This window comes from Aethalodelphis obliquidens, unplaced genomic scaffold (assembly GCF_003676395.1).
Source record: "Aethalodelphis obliquidens isolate GAN/ISIS:26980383/991018 unplaced genomic scaffold, ASM367639v1 scaffold1, whole genome shotgun sequence".
Lineage (NCBI taxonomy): Eukaryota > Metazoa > Chordata > Mammalia > Artiodactyla > Delphinidae > Aethalodelphis > Aethalodelphis obliquidens.
In genome coordinates, this window is record NW_020837945.1 from 61,727,490 (window position 1) to 61,749,639 (window position 22,150).

General features: G+C 41.5%; 1 protein-coding gene across 1 annotated transcript in view; it reads right to left on the reverse strand.

Annotated features, from left to right (window-relative positions):
* Positions 1-16,354: 16,354 nt before the first annotated feature.
* Positions 16,355-22,150, reverse strand: part of LSAMP (limbic system associated membrane protein) — a 648,598-nt gene continuing 642,802 nt past the window's right edge. The window contains exon 7 of the mRNA XM_027105266.1: positions 16,355-16,474. Within this exon, the coding sequence (XP_026961067.1) occupies positions 16,377-16,474 (98 nt within the window). The 3' untranslated portion in view covers positions 16,355-16,376. The remainder of the gene's footprint in view (positions 16,475-22,150) is intronic.

Sequence of the window (22,150 nt, forward strand, 5' to 3'; positions counted from 1 at the left end):
TACTAATGAATGAGAAGGATGTGTGTGTGAAGGAGGGAGAGAGAGAGAGAGTGATAGAAACTATAAGAGCATGTTTGTGACAGGATAATGGAGAGGAGAGAAAGGAATAGAAAGAATGAAGGAAATTAAGAAGCGAGAGAGGCAAAGTGACAGTGATGTGGGAATAGAATGACAGCAAAGGATGCAGAAAGAACGCGGGGAGCAACAGTTTGATGGGGAATGGGAGGGGACTTATGCATGAAAAAGAGGGGAGGATTTGACATCTGTGAGAGGTAAAGTTTCATTCTGGTGAAGTGAACCTTGTGAACATTTCAATATACTTCTCTCCTATTTTACATCCCATTTTGTTTGGCAGCTGCTAGAAATGAGTTTCCATTTTTCTGTCTTGTTTTAGTATTCTCATGTCTCCCACATCACTAGATCATTAGAGGCAGAAACAATTATGTCATACATTCCTGTCTGACAGAACCCCAGGTGCATGCGGGCTTATTAACGCCCGCCTTGCCCAGCGCCATCAGCCACATCTGCTTTTGTTATCTGATGCAGGTTTCATGCTCACTCTCTCTCCACTGACCTCTATGGGCTAGCTTGTCCTTTGGGAAATAGACCAGTAGCTGCTCAGAATCCAAATGTACATGACAAACACTCTTGAAAAGGCTTCTGCCACCTACTCATCGACAAACAAAGCAAAGCCCAACAGCAACATATACTTTCAAAAATGAGTTCTTTTGAATCATATCTGTAACTCCTGACCTAATCCCTTTCATATTCTCTAGAAGTACAAAAGAAGAAGGGAGATTTTGCGAGGTCTATGCTAGTTATAGCTTGTACAAGCGGTGGGAAGGTTGAAAGGGATTTTCCCTATCCCAGTCTCAGTTACTATTTTGCCAACATTACCCAATCTTGTTCCAGATTTGGGGGATGGGGGTCACATTTAGAAAGGCTGGATAGGATGATTAAAAACTGTTTTGGCAGGAGATAAATCAATGCATATGGGCGTGGGCAGAGATGTCCAAACTCACTCACCACAACAAATGGTCTCATGAAAATGTCTTGGTCAATACAGCTTATTTTGCCATGTGAGGACTGGTTGTCTATCTGTATGATTGAATGGTGGGACAGGGGGGAGGATGGCCATCTCATGGTCACTCAGAGGGAGCTCTCAGCAGGGTGGCCATCTTGGTGTTTGACCCTTACTCTGGAACATGCTGGGGACATTCTAGGAATGCACTTTGGAGATAAAATATTTCTCATTGAGGTTAATGGATTGTGATGCGGGTAAGAAATAGGAAGAGAAAAATGTTTTGGGCCCTCAAAGTGCAAACACTTTTCGTAATATGGTTATTATCAAATGGGGAGACATATTACTCTTGTCTCAACTTTTGAGGGTCAAAATATGCTCCCCAGAGCCAAGGCAAGATAACACTGTAGAGAAGCATGTTTTTCAGAACCATAGGTTTTTCAAAGCCATAGGTTTTTCAGAAACAGTCAATGATGTACCTTCACATCATTAAATAATTGTCTAATTATCTTCCTAATATTTGAACATTTACATTTCACTTCCTCGGTTTCCTTTTCACTCCTTTTTGACAGCTCTTTCTGCTTGAATCTGCTTAGTGCATTTTCTTACCATCCTCCATCAGAGATTCAGCCAAGGATCTCATACTTTAACTGGGTTTCATTGAAGCTGTGACAAGCTGAGTCTACAGCAGTGGTCAACGCATGCTTCTCAGTTCCGTGCTCAGTGCTGTGCCGTAATGAGAGCTAGTCTCACAGAATTCAGATGAATCTGTGAATCTGTGCTGTGGAGCTGGGGTGGGTCCCTCTCTAACTGTATTTTCTATTGAGAGTGGAAATGTAGTGTGTGTGTGTGTGTGTGTGTGTGTAGAGTCTCACAGTATGTATATTACGCGCACACACACACACACACACACACACACACACACACACACATACATACTAATGTTTCTTACACTTATCCCCAAATTTACCACTTTATAAGCCTCAGTGGTTTGCCTTCAGATTTGGAGTGAGAGTAGAAATACCTGTCCCTATAGTAATTGTCACCCTAGGGTTGAAAAGTAAAAACATTTATCAAAATCTCACATGGACCAATAAGCTTGCTCTCTGCATTGGATTGCTGAGACTACCGAAACAAAATGCCACATACTGGTGACTTAATCAACAGAAATTAATTTTCTCACAGTTCTGGAGGCTAGAAGTCCAAGATCAAAGTGCCAGCTGTGTTGAGGCTCTCCTTGGCTTGCAAATGGCCATGTATTTGCTGTGTCCTTATATGCTCTTTTTCCTGTGTGTTTGCATCCCTGGTGTCTCTTCTTTTTATAAGGACACCATTCGTATTGGATTAGGGCCCCACCCTTATGACCACATTTAACTTTGATTACCTCTTTAAAGGCGTTATCTCCAAACAGAGTCATATTCTAAGGTTCTGGAGGGCCAGGGTGGGGGTGTGGGGGGTGGTTTAGAGCTTCAACTATGAATTTTGAGGGACCACTATTCAGCCCATAATCCCCTCCAAACAGATTCACATGGACTAGGGAAGCTGGCCACTGAGTGTCCTCTTCCAGTTTCCACAGGGAGAGAGGTCTGTAATGGAAACCACACTAATATTAGACCAGAAGGCCTAGAGATCAGGACCTGGGGTGCCACTATTCAGCCATCTGTGTAACATTGGCCAGGCAGTTAATTTTCTGAGGCTTAGTTTCCTTATCTATGAAACATGGACTAACTCTTACTGTCCCACCATTAATTTTCATTGCATTTATTATTACTATTTGGGCCCTGGGATAATTACATAAAGAAGTTCTGTGAAATGATATATGCTGCTTCAATATATAGTACTTTTACAGTGAATCTTCCAACTGATACCTTTCCTTTGTGCTCAGAGATAGAGTTTGTGGTTATGAGTGGTGCCTGTGGAGGTGTACAGCTCTGAGTTTGGATTCCAGTCTATTCACTTCCTTTGGGCCATCATTTAATTTTGAAAGATTCAGTTTCTTTCTATATACCATGAGACTAATAGTATAACCAATCTCACAGAATTCATATGATGATTCGAGAAAATAATACATACAAAATGTGTGGGCTTGAAAATGGTTTATTTATCACCACTGTCAACAATGTGTTTCTGTAAAGTCTTTCCTTTGCGCTTTCCCACACCACCTTAACCTCCAAATGGAGTTCAGCCTTACTCTTGATTTGGGGTTCCTGAATAATCTTTATGACACCCTTTTGTGCCAATGACAGCGATTTGTTCTTCACTAGGTTTTCTCTCCTCTTCCTCCTTTCCCCTAACCAGCTTTCGGGGGGATGGAGCTCTGCACCTTTGTAAAGATGGAAAAAGCATTCATGAATTTTCCTTTCAGACTCATCTCCTCTTCGTTAGAGCAATCCCATGTCATATCACACACGAGCGTCATAGCCATTTCTTCCAATAGGCAGTGTTGATTTGCTGCCACAACTTCATCTCACGTAACAGTCTTCTGAAAAGCTACACCTTCTATTTATAAACTGTGCTCACAGGCCCATCTTTTAGGGATCCCAGTTCGACTTGGACTCAGCTCTAGCCATTCATAGTCTGTTTGGCCAAATGACAGGACCCTGAAAGAGTCATTAAAATGCCATATTTGCATCATGAAAGGAGTGACTTATAAATCATTGTCAAATATCTTCTTTCCAGCCAGAAACTGACAGAAACTCCAACCGACATGAGCTTGCCCTCAGGGAGCAAGTGAATAATTAAGCATGGTGCCTGGCCCACTATAGCCTCTTCATGAAAACCAAATAGCACAGTATTTGGCATTTGTGTTTTCACACCTCTCCAGAGTTTTTTTCTACCACTCTCATTGAACAACTTGTTGATTACTGAGCAGTAACCTTGCATTGGTAGCTGCCACCCCCTTCTGCATGAGTCTCCCTTTTCAGGTTGAATTTTGTACCGTGTCAACAAATGGTAGCTTTCTCTCTCCACCTCATCTGGCCATGGATGTCTTCATTAGCTCTCCTTTCTTCTCATCAGTACATCACACAAGCCAATCTCCATTTAGTTCCTTTGTTATTTATGTGATGATGTTTTAGGGCGTATTTATTTCAAAAAGGATAATGTATTTAGCAAATGTTATATATGCAGGAAGTTTTAAGTGGGACTAAATGCAGCAATTAATGTTAATGAGTCTGCTGTTAACATGTAATATTCTTGGTGTTATAATCATGCATCACCGGATGTGGAGCTCAGTTTATTCAACAGATGCTGATCTTAATGGCTACATTCTCTTCCCATGGATAAGTTAGCTTTACTTAAATGTACCATTAGAAATAACCATTTAAAATGTTAATGAAAACAGAGACTGTATCCACCAGGAATTTTTGTTTTAACCTCTGCTTTATTACTTCTTATTTTCAAAAGGACTTTGGGAAGGTGAGGAGCTTATTGCCTGTTTAAGGTGCTTTAAACAGGAAAAAAAGAAAAGGAAAGCTCAGTTCATTGTAGTTCAGAGGCAGTGTATATAGGCAAGGGCAACAAAAAGGGATTCACAGGAAGGTCAGTATCACAGCAGCCCGGGGACTGCAGGCCTACATTGTTAACACTAACCATACTTGGAAACTAACTCGCCTGTGTTTGCATTTTTCTGTTTTCTTTTCAATGTTCATTTAGGATGTGAGGCAGAACTGGGTTATTGGGGTTCATGGTAGTTCAACTAGTTGATACCCAACTATCTTGTCTTCCTGAAAGTACCATTATTCCATCACAAATTAGGATCAAAGAGGGAAAAATACCAGGATGTTGCTACTTAGGAATAAGGATCTGATCCTTCCCGAATGTCAAGAAGCCTGGTTTGGGCTTTCTCACAGGAAGATGGAATTTGTATAACAAAGGATTAATGGATTCCCAGGGAGAGCTCTGTACCTTTCTCCATTGTATCACTAGTCATGCCCTGAGACACATTCTCCAGGTCTCGGAACATGGCTGCATGGTGACTGGGGGTAGGGTAGAGGGATGTCTGTGTCTTGGGAGAGCCCATGTGTATTTAATGGGAATGACTTAGGCCTCCTCTCGACTCACTGTCTTTTTAACTGGGCTACATAGCTCTCCAAGCCTGGCTAAATCAGTGCAGGGCAGTGTAACTGGTAGAGGCTGGGGAAGGGCTGCGTGGGGAGGGATTGGCCAGACCTGGGGAGCACAAAGTGCACAATCCAGCTCCCTTGCTTGTAGGAAGTGACTCCAGCCAGAAGGAATTTTCAGCCTTCCCCTGACGAGTCCTCTTGGTTCTGGGAGCTTTTGTTCTCTTTTTTCTTTCAGAATTTACTCAAATAATAATGTATCTGGGTGAACTGATGCTACTTGAAGGCTACGCAATCTCAGAATTGCTGGCTCAGATCTTGAGAGTTTACATATTAAGGCAAAAACTCAGTAGTGCAAGTTAGGCTAATCATCTAGGAGCCAGAAAATAAGAGAAGGGTAGAGAGGCATGTTCATAGTCCAAGGATTTGAAGTCGAAGTGTGTTAACAGAATAGAGGTCTATGGGTGGAGCCTGTGGTTGCCGCCGTGCTTCTTCCATTGACCATTGCCTGGGAGCTTCTGCTGACTCTTAAGCTGGAGCAGCTTGGGGCTACAACTGTACCATTTCTCTTAACCGGATCAGCATCCTTCCCCATTCCTGGGTTTCTGATCAGGATCTACCTCTGGTATTTGCTCCCATTAGTAGGAACATCTTCTCCAGGCACACAGAACCTAAGGTAGAGGTTCTTTGGGGAATAGGAGCCTTTGCTACTAGATCAACGGATGTCTAGTTTGATCTGGGAGGCTAGACAGGGGCAGGGTGAGCAGGTGGAAATGACACAAAGTAAAGATAACATGGCCAGTCAAAATTTCACACTATCTTAATGAGGGAAAACTTAATGTCTTGTTTTAAAATACATGCCAAGTCAGCCAGCACCTTCTCATTGAGAATGGTTGGGTCTATGAGAGATGGTTCAGTTAGATGATGCACCCCCACCATGCATGTTCTCCCATACAACTCCCAGGGTCCGCTATAGATCCTCAATAGTTTGAGATTCTTTGGTCAGGAAATAGCTTTGACTGATGGAAATCTACCCCAACTGGCCAGTCTCCAGTCTAGCGAGTATAAGAGAACAACTTAGGTAGGAAAGTGGAAAGAGGACCTTTTTGTCTTCACAGCAAAGACCATTAAGACTTCAGTCTTGGGATTATGGGCAGCCAAGTTTTCCATATTTGTGTAACAGTTTTGTGTATATGTAAGGGAGGGATCTGCCTTTTGTTCCAAAGATTTAAATTCAGACATCTTCCACAGCTGTGGTGAGGTTATAGTGATTGGTAGAAAAGAATTCCACATAGAGTAAATTTGTTGGTTGCATTAAACACAACTCAATTCTATTTTGAAAAATGTTTGCTAAGCCATTAGCCTTGCATCATGCTAGATGTGAAAGAATCACAAGGATGGAAAAGACATGGTCCTTTCCTTAAGAGATCACAGACTCACCTTCTTCCTAATCTCACCTACTGTTTTGGACATACTTCTAAATAGATGGGTATAAAGGGAGTAGAAAATTGGGGTATACAAGAAGGAATTTCTTCTGAGCCACCAGTGATAGCAAAGCCTCAAGCTGGTGTTAATTTTTTAACCCTGAAGCTTCTGAGGCTTAAAGGAAATAAAATCTCAAGCCAGCTGGGGACAATGCTAATTGAGACTCAGGTGGGTTTTCACAAGATTTGTAATGGGAGGGACATAATAAAGACTTTGGCTAGCCTTTGTCCGCAGTTCCTGGGAGGTAACCTCTAAATCCTTGGAATTTTCTAAGTAATAAGAGTTTCTTTGTTATTTCATGTCGGGCCCCCTCGGACCACACTTGATAGTTTAGCTAATGAGGGGACTCATGGTGGGCCCCTAGAGAGTTTATGTTAACAAGATGACTAAAGACGGACCGCCATGTGTTTAGAGCACTGGGGCTCTGAGTCACGTGGTGGTGATATCAGCCTGACATCTTGTCAGGGGAGGAAGCCTGGAAGTTTGAGTTCAGCTGTGTAGCCAGTGATTCAATCAATCATGCCTAAGCAATGAAACTCCAGTAAGACCTCTGGGCACCACAGCTTGGGTGGGTAACTGTGCATTGTCACCCATCAGTGTGTTTGAAGGGTAATGTGTTCTGACTCCACAGGTAAAGGACAATGGAAATTTCATGTTGGGACTCGCTCAGACCTCCCCCTACTCGTCTCTCCCTCTGGCTGATTCTGATTTGTATCCTTTTGTATAATAAAACTGTGATCATAAGTATTACAGTTTCCTGAGTTCTGTGAGTCATTCTAGAAACTATTAAATCTGAGAGGTGAGTGGGAACCCCTGAATTTGTAGCCAGCTGATCAGAAATGGGGGGGCCTGAATTTGTGGCTGGTGTCTGATGTGAGGGCTGTCTTACTTGAGAACTATGTCTTTAACCTTGAGTTTGGCAAACTCATTGAAGAAGGCACTTTCAAGAGTTTTATATAAAATTCAAATTTGGGGAGATTGGGCCCTTAAACTATCTCTTTGAACCGGAGGGGAGAGGAGGTTTTGCTTCTGTCTGAGACCCTTTGCTGATTATTGAAGGCGATCATGAGTGCTCATTCCCTCACCCTCTCCCCCAGCCACCCACCCTGATTTGGGATCAGTTCTCTTATTTTTTCTGACCCAGTTTGGCAGCTCAAACTTCAGACCCTCCCAATCACTTCTGATGCACAATTAGTCAACCTCACCTCTTCGAATTGCTTATTTCTCATTTCCTCCTGCTATGTCCTGTCTATCCTGGGCAATGCTATGGGGATTCTATAGAGATTCTGAAAACGTATTGTGAAGGTAACAGCTCTCAGCAAGAATAGAGAACAAACTGCTTATTTAATAAGTTTAAAAAAAAAAAAAGTGGCTTTAGAAGGTAATTTATTTCCTCCTACTGCTACCAGGTTGGAACTTATTAAAACTCAACCTTAAAGATAACCCCTATTATGGAGATATACTCCCTAATGATTTTTGGTATCATGTCCTAAGGTCTCACTCAAGTCTAACAATCAAAAATTCTTAATGCTTTATCTGTAGCTTTTCAATGGTAATTTCTGCTTATTTCTTATGAGTCCTTGAGGGAGAAAAAGAAAAAACTTTCAGAGACTCTCTTTGCTTAGATGAAGACAATTACTGTAAATACCACATTACCTTCTGTGATAGAAGAGACACTGATAGAGGGCCTGCAAGTGATTCTTCCGTGTGTGGTCCACCCCTTCTTCACATAGTTTTCATTATCATTGGCTTCATTTCCTATCTTATTCATGAAAAACTTCCAAGAAGCAGTGCAGTCAACCATGAGATCACTGACTTAGGTCAATAAAGACACATCTCCTTTTCACGTTTATTTCATTTTGTTTTAAGATCACAGAAGAGCAGAGCATTCATAAGTGTAAAGTAACAGAACAGAGAAACAGAATTTAAATACATTTAAAAAGAAAAGGAAAAAAGCTTTTTTTAATTTTAATTTTTTTTTTTTTAACACACACTACGCTTTTTATTTTCCTTCACAGAGCTAGTATCCAGGGGGGAAAAAAATCCACCCAATAAGCAAATATAAAAAAGCCTTGAACAACAAAAAACCCAAACAGAAAAATGGCCATGAGTTTTTGTCATCAAGGAAAGTTTTGTTTATGTCTAGAGGGATGAAAAAAGGAATATACTCATATATATATATATTTATATGTATATAACACTGTTAATAAGGAGAATTCTAACCAAGAGCAGAATTTATACACCCTTCAATAGAGCAGTGAGAAGGAAGGTGGAAGGGGAAGGAAGCTGGAGGTTTTCTCCCATGCTTCTCTCCTTCTGTAATTTCCTCACTTTACCCTTCTCCCACTCCCAGTAAACACTTAGGGAGCAGAACTTGGTTGTAATTCACCAGGATGAACCTTTAACATTCTCTGGTGAAGAGCAAAGACTCAGGGAAGTGAGTTTTTTTTTTTAAAAAGGCTCCAGATAGCTTAGAATTACTGCCGCATGCCAGGAAGCTAGTGGTTCCAAGGGCTTTCTTCATTTGCAAGAAGCAGATTTTTACTCTGTACCTGGCTTTACATAGAGAGGGCTTGTTCAGAGAAGAACATAGCTGTGGGAGTTGCCCAGGAGCATCACTCAAAAAGAGGCACCTCTGAAATCACCCTGGAAATGGGGAGTTGTCTTGTGGGCAGGTCATTTTCCCACTTAAAGGGAGTTTCATACATACTCTAAGCACATTGTAAATCCTTATCTATCTAAAGTGATACTAATGCTGGGAAGTTATGAATAATCCCTGCTTTTCAGTGCACAGGAGACTCGGATTCTTTCTGTTCTCTTAAGCAATGAATGAAAAGCTACCATTGGACAGATGCTAAGTTGAGCATCTAGCATAGCGTGGGGCTATACTTTGTTGGGTCAAGACAGGAGCAGCTGTGCTCAATCCATCCAGAACATGGCACACGGTAATTCCTCATTAATCGTCTGAGAAACCATCCTCTCTACTTATGCTCTGCTCAGAGTACTTAACTTTCACATTTGATTTTGGCCTTCACAACTCTTACTATATTCAGCTCTATAACCTGCTAAAATGTGTTTATTTTTGTCCTATTTTCAACTTGTCTTTTTAAAATGGTCCTGATTTGTACTTTTTGAAAATGAGGTTTGTTTTCTCTCCATCCATTTACTTGACTACAGAGCCTATAAGTCAAGTTTAGGGAAACTTATGCCATGAGAAGTTCCTTCCAAAACAAAATATATTATCTTGTTCATTTCTCATAGAACAGCCTTTGAATCTGCCTGGGACCACATGCTTATGGCCACCAGCACAAGCAAAGAGTTTTCAAGGACAACCATTTACTATCATGAGGCACTTGGCCCAGGATGAGAAACAACTGTTTCCCTTCACATGCACAACTTCCTCACTTATTACATGCCTAATACCTAATCTGGCTATTTTCTCCCTATGAAAGATGATTAGAATATAGTTCAACAGTTAGATTTTATAATATTTTAACTAAGGAAACAACTCCAGCTCTCTCAATGTCAGCAGCATAATTTGAATGTGTCCCTTCTCTACATTGTTAAGAAGTTTTGATCAGAAGAGAATTATACAACCAGTCCAGGGACCCTGTATTCTAGAAAGTTTTGGCTTTGGAGATGAAGATGTTGGCATGATGGTTCTGAGAAGTGAAGATCAAACTAGATCAAAGTGATCAAACCAGAGATGACAAATAGCTGCTTAGAATGATGAGGTGGGCACAGCTCTACAGGAGGATTAAATTCTTATTCAGAATCAGAGAATTTAGAGAAGACTGAAGTTTTAGAGATGTCATTCAAATTTCTCACTTTCCGGATGAGAAAACCAAGACTCAGAAAGTTTAACTAATTTATCTAAGGTCACATGGCTTGCTTATAGTACAGACCCAGGGCTAGGACCCAATTTTCCTGACTCCCAATCCACCTTCCACCTACCTTACTTTATAAAGTTGTCATTTATATTGGGTAGAGGAGAGTACTTTAAGCGTAATATTAATTTGACCTAAATTTCTTTTGATAACAGTCTTTGCAGAAAATTCATGTGGTCCCTGTAGTGATCTCTTTGATGACTATTTATGTACCAGCTGTGCAGATTGCAGAAGACATGTATATGTCATTCTGTTAAACACAACAGACACTTCAAAAAGACTTCAAGAGAACGTGCCTGAGAGAGATACTCCCGATTAAAATGATTCTGTCCTCATTTGCAACAGTCAGGATAGATATATAGAAAATAGATCTACCAGAGTAAGCAAGAGTAGTTCTTTCCTAGGATGATTTAGCAAGATATTTCTCAAGGATATAACATATTTTTTTAACACCCCTCAATTTCTTAGGATTGAGATGACAAAGAAGCTCTCGCAATGACTTTGTTGGATGGAAAATAAAAACTGAATAATATTTTGCTCATCAAGGTATAGGTAACTTACTTTCCTTGGAGCTGTTGAAATGAGACTTCTTAGGTGGTAAGTAAGAGGTAAAGAAGACACTTGAGAGTTGATGTAACAGACACATGAGCGCTTAGAAGTCCGTCCTTCCTGTCTCTCCATTTCCCTTGCTCTGGGGTCAGGTGAGAAAACTGTGGCAACAGTTGGGAGAGACCCCACTTAGGTCCTGAAGGAACAAAGAGGTGGTCTCCTGTGACCTGATCAGGATGTGAACCTTTAACAGTTCTGTGGGTCTGCTTCCTTTTGCTGAGACAACCTCATGTTTGGGCAATTAGTCATCCTTCTTCCCATTCTGACCTGTGACATGCTTTGGCTTTTATTTATTTTTATTTAATTTTTTTTTTCCTTTCAGATTCATAGGTTTAGCTGAACTTGCGCCCTGCATGAAAAATGAAGTTTACATAGTTTATATTATGTACATAAACTACTGATTTACACATGATTGGTGCCTAATTTATTAATCAGCACACTGAAGGGAAATGCGCTGAAGGGAAATCAAGATTTTAAAATAAGTTTTCCATGATATCCATAAACATTTACGCTGGTGTAAATGCTAAACCTACCCCTAACATTAACACCAGCTTGCTTGCCAAAAGGAAAGTCATGTGCGTTGCTGGGTGAAGAAAAATTCTTTCTTGAATATCAGTTGGCCACGTTTAACAACATAGCTGCAAATGAGAATAGTTTACTTCTCTTCTACTCTATGCACATAAATGTAAACTCCATTTTGCCTTTAGTGAGACGTTTACAGATATTATGCCAACCGCTCTGGAAAATTTACACCACTGGAGCAAATGCAGTCTTTGGAGAAGAAATATTTTAAACACTTAAGTAAAGGAGCCTTCCTAAATTGGATTTGCATTTCTTAACTCAGGGTTTTTATCTAACAATTTTTGTGGTGTGTTTAATATTTGTCTTCAAAATAGTAATAGTTTTTGTAGGTCAGGTATAGCATTGCACTTATATTTCTATTAAAAAAAAAGATAGTTATTAGGAACCAAGACTAAATACAGGCTGAAAGGTTTTAAAGTTGAAGAGAAAAATAAGGCCATGGTTATTCCCATGGAACATGGTCCATAAGCAAATTCCTTTTAAACAAATCATTACAAAGTAGAAAAACGGGGCTCCATGTCTTTCTAAATGAAGCATAGCTCTTTTTTAAAAACCAAATTCAGTACTTTTCTTCCTTTTAACTTTAAATCATTATTCTAGATTTGTTTTATAATACATACAATATTGTAAATATAGCATCTGTAAAGATAAGATTTAAAAAAAATACATACACATATATATTATTTTTCCACAAATAATTCAAGACCTGCAAAAAACAAAATGGGAAATTCTGGGACACAAGCCAACAGAAGCAGTCAAACCACAACTAACCTGGGGATGGAATCTATGATTCTGGAACGGTTAAGAAGCTAATAACTTAGTAGGTAATAACTCAGAAACAGTTTCATGCTGAGGAGTTTAGTTTTTGTGTGCAAAGGAGGTAAGTCCATTTTTGGAGGAGAAACAGACTTTTGTTTCTGTCCTCCAAGAACATGAAAATCACGAGTACTTTTACAAGGTCTCTGTGAATAGCCCCAATTGTCTGAAGATGTAGTAAAAAAATGCTCAGGGCAAGGGTGACGTCTGTCTGATTTGGAAGAGAAGGCAAAGGTCAATGGGACAATTCCTCCCAGCGGAAAATGAAAGGACTTTTCCCTAAGCCTTAGTTCTTTTACAGCAGAGGGATTTTATGTCTCAAAACTAGTAAGACGGTTCCTCCAACAAGGCAAAACGTTCTGGTGAACAATTGCACAGAGGATATAATTCTGCAATTGTAAAACCTAGGACAGTTTTCATTCTTCAGGAACTGCCCTTGGTCAAGGTCATTTCCGCTTTAGTTAAGTGCAAATCAGGTCTAAGGATTTTATTCTATGAATGGTAGAGTTTTACTTTGCATACAAAGGACATTAAATATATTAGCCATTCAGTTTAATTGATGTATTTCACTCCTTTCAGTATACTGCTTCCAACCAGTTGGTTCTTTTCATTGTAGGGTTTCAAGCTTTGATTACCAATGGACAAAATTCTTGAAGAGATTTATCACACTGTGATGAACTAAATTCCAAGAAGTCCTATGTTTAAACTTACTCTCTTGGTGTCAGTTCTCTGGCTTCTACCTTTTTCCTGACCTTTCTCCAAACTACGTTTTCTTCCATTTTTCACATTGTTTAAAAACATCCTCAAACCTCTGAGGTTTCTGGGGTCAATGATTGCTCTGAAACAGGAGACAGGACAAAATACCCAGATCTTACCAGAGATATAAGCAAACACCACAATATTCAATACATGTTTAATTATGTTTAATATATGGACCATCATAATAAAACTCAGGGAACAAATGGTGCCGACATGGCAAAGACATGCCTTTCAATGGATAATCTCCTTCCATAACGCCAAGACCTTGTCCTTAGGGTAAGGTAGAGACAATAAGAAATCTAGGTGTATGATTAAATTCTGTGACGTGCCATGGGGATCTGTTCCTGAAATTGATACTAATCAGAATTAACTCCTATTACTTTTCTCTTCTCATATATCTTTAAATTAGCATGCACTCCACTACAGCTTCCACTTAAGGATGAGGCTGACTCTTCAATATATGGGAAATATTGATCATCAAGGATGATAAGCTTTTTTTCCTGCACTAAGAAGACTAAACTGTTAGGGAAATCCCTGATTGTCAATAACTTGATGCTGCATAGGAATATGGCTCGCCTTCTCTATACTTTAGTAGCTACCATCTTGGATAAGAATGTCAGCCCTACGTCAGGATCTGCCACAAATACTTTTACCCACCACCAAGCCCAATGTGTCCTTCTATTTCATGTCTAAACTGCAAAATCATAAAAGAAGTCTGGTGCTAAGCTTTTAAAACAAACAACAGAATTCCCTAGCAGAGATTAAGATTACTGCTCAACAAGGAGATCGTTACCTTCAAAGATGAGATTCATTGCAAAGAGCCTTCAATTAATAAAATCTATTAAGATAAATTTCATATTTATTTAATTTTTCTTTCTTCCTTCCTGCCCTCTTTCCTTCCATCCTCCCTCTTTTTTCCTTTTTCTTTCTCCCTCCCTGTCTTTCTGTTTCTTCCTCCCTTCCTTCCTTCCCTTTCTGATTTACAGTTACGAAGTTTCCTGTTTTACATCACATAACAGCTATTTCCCAGGTTCTAAGACTTGGTGAGGTACCATATTTGGCCCTGCTGAAATACATTCAATTATGACCTCAGTAACAATCCTCTCTCCTTTCACTAACTGAGCCATTTCCAATGCCTCCTACCTAAGTGAAAGCAATGGTTGGTTTCCTGACAAAGATATCTACACACAGAGAGCCAGATCTCTCTGTAAGGCTTTTCCTAAGAAAATCCTTCTGGTGTGGTGGTGATGCCAAGCTTTGTGGTATGTATGTAAGTTTTGCCTAAATGATTACAAGTTTCTCAGCTCTTCTGGTTAAGAACTCACATTTCAGTGTTAATGGCAAGATGGCTCTTGTAGATGTAAACTTAAACACTATATCCCCCACTGTATCTTTTTCAGGAGACTAGAAGCCAAGACTGAGCAGGAAAGATGGAATATAATGCCGTTCCCAGTGGAGTGGCCAGCCCTAAGATAATGATGGAATATTGTGAACAGTGGTGCTGCAAACACCATCAGTGGGTGAGAAGGGAGATGATGTGGGCCACCAAATAAAGTATTAGCCTAAAACACCAGGACAGAGAGCTGCAAAGGAGCACAAGGAGGGGGTCCTTTTTGTTATGGCTAGTGCTTTGTATTGGGGCTGTGATAGTATTTCTACCATATGAGTAGGGACCTGGGCACCTGTACTTCTCCCGCCTTGCTTATGCTCACTGTATTTTATCTGAAATAGGGGAAATCTCTGCTCAGGGAAATCCACGGGGCAAATGCAGTGTTATTTGAAGATTGGACAGGGGGCAAACCAGGGCTGCTTAGGATCTCCACGTGGCTCTTCATCCTTTCATTAGGACTTAACACTTGGAGACCTTCCTGCTTCTGGGAATTTGCTCCACACATGCTACTCATTCCTGTGGCACAGCAGGACCAAGAGTCTGCAAAAAGCCAGGAAATACATGAATCCCTCAGACGCGGGAAACAAGAGTGAAGTCGGTCAACCTTCTCTCTTAGGTCACCTCATACGCATCACTGATTCTTTCTGCTGTTTGCTCACCCCATCAATAGTAGGCACTTTCACTGACAGTGATAATCTGAGTGACTCTGGACTGGGTTCTGACGACTGCACTGGGAGGAAGATGAGGTTCTGCCCGGAGGCGGGGCCCAGCTTGGGCTGATACACACAGGTCCTGTGACAGCCGTGGATGGGGGAGCAGCTCTGCGCCTGACCTCCTTCCCATCACGGCCCCAGCCCCTTGTCACAGCCGCATCTCAAGATTACGATGAGCGACAGTATCTACAGCACAATGAGTCTATGTACACATGGACCGTTCCCTCGGCATGCTTTAGAGAGAGGCGCACGCGCTCACACACACGTACACCCACGTTGAGAGCGAGAGACAGCGCGCGCGCGCAGTGGAGAGAATTAGAATGGCGCTTCCTAGCATCTGCGGCGTGACCAGTGCTGGGGGGGCGGGCAGGGGAGAGTGAAGGGAAGCGGCGGGGGGAGGATAAAGGGGGCATATCCCGGACAGATGTGGGGGAGATAGAGCACACTGGAGGGAAAGGAGATGATCTTAAAAGTTGGAGAGAGAGTGGAGGCAGGAAAGCCAGGTAAGGCTCAGGGCAGGACTTCATTGATAGTCTGAATGGCTATGAGTCAGCTCAAATAAAAATCAGAATAAAATGATGATGGAAGTATAAACACCAAAGGCAAGACCTGCAAGACAGTATTTTTTCTTTCCCCACAAGTGAAAAAAGATGAAGGAAGGATAAAGTGTGTGTGTGCGTGTGTGTGTGTGGCGGTGGTGGTGGAGGGTTAATATCCATCTGGTACTTCTTCAGTTGTCTTATTATTACAACATTGGATCTCTTTACCATGATGGAGTCTTTACACAGTATACATTTGCTTAGAAATACACATTTCTTGGTAGAACTTTTCCCACCCTGAATTATACGTCAGTTTTTATTGATGGACTTTAAAATTGTTTTAAATGTTGTATTTTCTTCTTCGTTTTCTTATTTTCCCTTTCATTTATAAACACACAAAGTTGTGAAATAAACGGTCTCCCCCCATCTCGCTCTCTCTCTCTCTCTCGCTCTGTATCCTGTGTGATGCATTTTTGTGTGTTTTTTTTATTATTATTTTTAAACTTTTATTCTGTTAACATTTGCTGAGAAGGCAGAGCAGAGATGCTGCCAGCAGCCACAGTGGTACGGCCAGACTGATGGATCCGTTTATTCCTCTCACCGACCCAGGTCCTGCAGTGCAAAAGAGAGAGAGAAAAGAGAATGGTTACATCTGGCCCACTCTATGTCACAGCTCACAGCTGACTGTGTCAGAGGTAAGACTGGGCCATGTACCAGCATCTCAAAGTCAGGGCACTTATATGCAGCCCAAGAAGGGCTCACCATCTTTTCTAAATCCTTCTCCTTGAGCTTTAAGTATTTTAAGGGTTGTGTGATGGAGGAGTGGCCTCCTCTTTCCCCAACTTCATCCTGCACGCCCTGCTCTGCACAGCACTGCGATGCCAGCACTCATTAAGATTCCAAGCATTGGTGAGTGTCCTTCAGCAGCCAGACACGGGCTCCTCCAGCTGATTCATCACAGCATCTCCATCAATAAACATGGAACCAATCTGTGACTCTCTCCTTTCTCGGGGGGGAAGCAGTAATTATTTATTTGTTAATGGGGAGGGGAATTGTTTCAAAGTAACATTTATGGCTGGGTGGGACCTTAGCTGCAAGGCAGAAAATAAGTCAACTCATTGTGGAATCTTAAGCAGCAGCAGGGGGTCATCTGGTTCAAAGTCTTCATCTGACACTTTAAAAATAAAAACTAAAGACAATAACAACAAAAACAAAAAAGCCTAGCAAGGCAGGTCCAAACCAGAAGCAGAACTGAGGCTTGAACTTGCCCAGAATTCATCCTGGAGGGACTGTCTGTGGGTTTCCCAGTGCCACCTGAGTTTTTCCCAATGTGGACACCATTTGGAGGATGTGGGTATAGGAATGGAGAGGAAAGTGGGGAAGGGATTTGTGTGCTGACACAAAGAGAATTGAGGCAGTAAATGTAGGTCCAAAGAGCTTGTCTCCTATGCTTTGCCTGTTGCATTTTCTCCTTTTATATAGTTCTGTTCATTGAGATTCATTACAAGAGAAAAATAGTAGTATTTTTCACACCAAAGACTTTTGAATTTAAGACTGTATGCTTACCAGAGGTAAACCCACACACATATGGTCACCTTATCTTTGATAAAGGAGGCAAGAATATACAATGGAGAAAAGACATCCTCTTCAATAAGTGGTGCTGGGAAAACTGAACAGCTACATGTAAAAGAATGAAATTAGAACACTCTCTAACACCATACACAAAAATAAACTCAAAATGGATTAAAGACCTAAATGTAAGGCCAGACACTATAAAACTCTTAGAGGAAAACACAGGCAGAACACTCTATGACATAAATCACAGCAAGATCCTTTTTGACCCACCTCCTAGAGAAATGGAAATAAAAACAAAAATAAATGAATGGGACCTAATGAAACTTCAAAGCTTTTGCACAGCAAAGGACACCATAAACAAGACCAAAAGACAACCCTCAGAATGGGAGAAAATATTTGCAAATGAAGCAACTGACAAAGGATTAATCTCCAAAATTTACAAGCAGCTCATGCAGCTCAATAACAAAAAAACAAACAACCCAATCCAAAAATGGGCAGAAGACCTAAATAGACATTTCTCCAAAGAAGATATACAGATTGCCAACAAACACATGAAAGAATGCTCAACATCATTAATCATTAGAGAAATGCAAATCAAAACTACAATGAGATATCATCTCACACGGGTCAGAATGGCCATCATCAAAAAATCTACAAACAATAAATGCTGGAGAGGGTGTGGAGAAAAGGGAACCCTCTTGCACTGTTGGTGGGAATGTAAATTGATACAGCCACTGTGGAGAACAGTATGGAGGTTCCTTAAAAAACTAAAAATAGAACTACCATATGACCCAGCAATCCCACCACTGGGCATATACCCTGAGAAAAACATAATTCAAAAAAAGTCATGGCGAAGATCACCTTCCTCCCCACAGATACACCAGAAATACATCTACGCGTGGAACAACTCCTACGGAGCACCTACTGAACGCTGACAGAAGACCTCAGACCTCCCAAAAGGCAAGGAACCCCCCACGTACCTGGTTAGGGCAAAAGAAAAAACTAAACAGAGACAAAAGGATAGGGACGGGTCCTGCACCAGCGGGAGAGAGCTGTGAAGGAGGAAAAGTGTCCACACACTAGGAAGCCCCTTCGCGGGTAGAGACTTCGGGAGGCGGAGTGGGGGAGCTTGGGAGCCGCGGAGGAGAGCACAGCAACAGGGGTGCGGAGGGCAAAGCGGACAGATTCCAGCGCAGAGGATCGGGCCGACCGGAACTCACCAGCCGAGAGGCTTGTCTGCTCGCCCGCCGGGGCGGGCGGGACTGGGAGCTGAGGCTCCGGCTTTTGTCGGAGCGCCGGGAGAGGACTGAGGTTGGCTGCGTGAACACAGCCTGCAGGGCGTTAGTGCACCGCGGCTAGCCGGGAGAGAGTCCGGGGAAAAGTCTGGACCTGCCGAAGAGGCAAGAGACTTTTACGTCCCTCTTTGTTTCCTGGTGCACGAGGAGAGGGGATTAAGAACGCTGCTTGAGAGAGCCCCAGGGACGGGCGCGAGCCGCGGCTAAAAGTGCGGAGCCCAGAGACAGACATGAGACGCTAAGGCCGCTGCTGCCGCCACCAGGAGGCCTGTGTGCGAACACAGGTCACTAGCCACACGCCCTTCCGGGGAGCCTGTGCAGCCCGCCACTGCCAGGGTCCCGGGATCCAGGGACAACTCCCCCGGGAGAACGCACGGCGCGCCTCAGGCTGCAACGTCACGCCGGCCTCTGCCGCTGCAGGCCCGCCCCACACTCCGTGACCCTCCCTACCCCCCCGGCCTGAGTGAGCCAGAGCCTCCGAATCAGCGGCTCCTTTAACCCCGTCCTGTCTGAGCAAAGAACAGACGCCCTCCGGCGACCTACACGCACAGGCGGGGCCAAATCCAAAGCTGAGCCCCTGGGAGCTGTGAGAACAAAGAAGAGAAAGGGAAATCTCTCCCAGCAGCCTCAGAAGCAGCGGATTAAAGCTCCACAATCAACTTGATATACCCTGCATCTGTGGAATACCTGAATAGTCAACGAATCATCCCAAATTAAGGAGCCCTGTGGATGAAAGGCTCTTGGTGCTGCAGCCAGGAGTCAGTGCTGTGCCTCTGAGGTGGGAGAGCCAACTTCAGGACACTGGTCCACAAGAGGCCTCCCAGCTGCACATAATATCAAACAGCAAAAATCTCCGAGAGATCTCCATCTCAACAGCACCCAGCTTCACTCAACGACCAGCAAGCTACAGTGCTGGACATCCTATGCCAAACAACTAGCAAGACAGGAACACAACCCCACCCATTAGCAGAGAGGCTGCCCAAAATCATAATAAGTCTACAGACACCCCAAAACACACCACCAGACGTGGACCTGCCCACCAGAAAGACAAGATCCAGCCTCATCCACCAGAACACAGGCACCAGTACCCTCCACCAGGAAGCCGACACAACCCACTGAACCAACCTTAGCCACTGGGGACAGACACAAAAAACAACAGGAACTACGAACATTCAGCCTGCAAAAAAGGAGACCACAAACACAGTAAGATAAGCAAAATGAAAAGACAGAAAAACACACAGCAGATGAAGGAGCAAGATAAAAACCCACCAGACCTAACAAATGAAGAGGAAATAGGCAGTCTACCAGAAAAAGAATTTAGAATAATGATAGTAAGGTTGATCCGAAATCTTGGAGATAGAATGGACAATAGAATGGACAAAATGCAAGAATCAGTTAACAAGGACCTAGAAGAACTAAAGATGAAACAAGCAACAATGAACAACACAATAAATGAAATTAAAAGTACTCTAGATGGGATCAATAGCAGAATAACTGAGGCAGAAGAACGGATAAGTGACCTGGAAGATAAAATAGTGGAAATAACTACTGCAGAGCAGAATAAAGAAAAAAGAATGAAAAGAACTGAGGACAGTCTCAGAGACCTCTGGGACAACATTAAACGCACCAACATTCGAATTATAGGGGTTCCAGAAGAAGAAGAGAAAAAGAAAGGGACTGAGAAAATATTTGAAGAGATTATAGTTGAAAACTTCCCTAATATGGGAAAGGAAATAGTTAATCAAGTCCAGGAAGCACAGAGAGTCCCATACAGGATAAATCCAAGGAGAAATACGCCAAGACACATATTAATCAAACTGTCAAAAATTAAATACAAAGAAAGCATATTAAAAGCAGCAAGGGAAAAACAACAAATAACACACAAGGGAATCCCCATAAGGTTAACAGCTGATCTTTCAGCAGAAACTCTGCAAGCCAGAAGGGAGTGGCAGGACATATTGAAAGTGTTGAAGGAGAAAAACCTGCAACCAAGATTACTCTACCCAGCAAGGATCTCATTCAGATTTGATGGAGAAATTAAAACCTTTACAGACAAGCAAAAGCTGAGAGAGTTCAGCACCACCAAACCAGCTCTACAACAACTGCTAAAGGAATTTCTCTAGGCAAGAAACACAAAAGAAGGAAAAGACCTACAATAACAAACCCAAAACAATTAAGAAAATGGGAATGGGAACACACATATCGATAATTACCTTAAATGTAAATGGACTAAATGCTCCCACCAAAAGACACAGATTGGCTGAATGGATACAAAAACAAGATCCATATATTTGCTGTCTACAAGAGACCCACTTCAGACCTAGAGACACATACAGACTGAAAGTAAGGGGATGGAAAAAGGTATTTCATGCAAATGGAAACCCAAAGAAAGCTGGAGTAGCAATTCTCATATAAGTTATATATATATATATATATATATATATATATATATATATATGTAGTTTGCTTGAGTGCAGTGTTTTTTGTTTTCTGTACTGAATTCATTAGCATGGGTCGGTATAAAATTTAGCATAGGTCAATATGTAATTTGTAAACTAATAAGGTCTTAAAAGTGAGGAATTAAGTCTTTTAAATTTAATTATTTATTGTAAAGAGCAGAATAGCATACATAAACAGGTGCCTAAAGAAAACTTGTATTCTAATAGGGAACTCTCATGAACACTTTTTTTTTTTTTTTCTTCTAACAGTATGATAGTAGGCCATTTGATTATTTTTATGGCTTTAACTTTACAACAATGAAATATTCGTAAATTTTAAAAAGTATTTTTCTTTATTTGATGCGGGTGGGATACTGGAGAAATGAAAGGTCAAACACCTATTGAGGAATCCATACTTGTCTATATATTGTGTACTTTTATTTCAAGAACTGATTTAAAATTCCTAAAAGGATGCTATAATAAGTTATTATGACATTTTACAGACTGAATTAAGTGAATTTCAGGGAGGTATGAAACTTGCCTAAGGCTATCCAGCTACCAAGTGGTAGAAGTGAGAATTAAATCCAGGTATACCTATCAAAAAAAAAAAAAAAAAACAAAACATTATGCTATATATGTGGAATCTAAAAAAAAAAAAAAAAAAGTGGTCATGAAGAACCTAGGGGCAAGACGGGAATAAAGACACAGACCTACTAGAGCATGGACTTGAGGATACAGGGAGGCGGAAGGGTAAGCTGGGAGAAAGTGAGAGAGTGGCATGGACATATATACACTACCAAATATAAAATAGATAGCTAGTGGGAAGCAGCCGCATAACACAGAGAGATCAGCTTGGTGCTTTGTGACCACCTAGAGGGGTGGGATAGGGAGGGTGGGAGGGAGGGAGACGCAAGAGGGAAGAGATATGGGGATATATGTATATGTATAACTGATTCACTTTGTTATAAAGCAGAAACTAA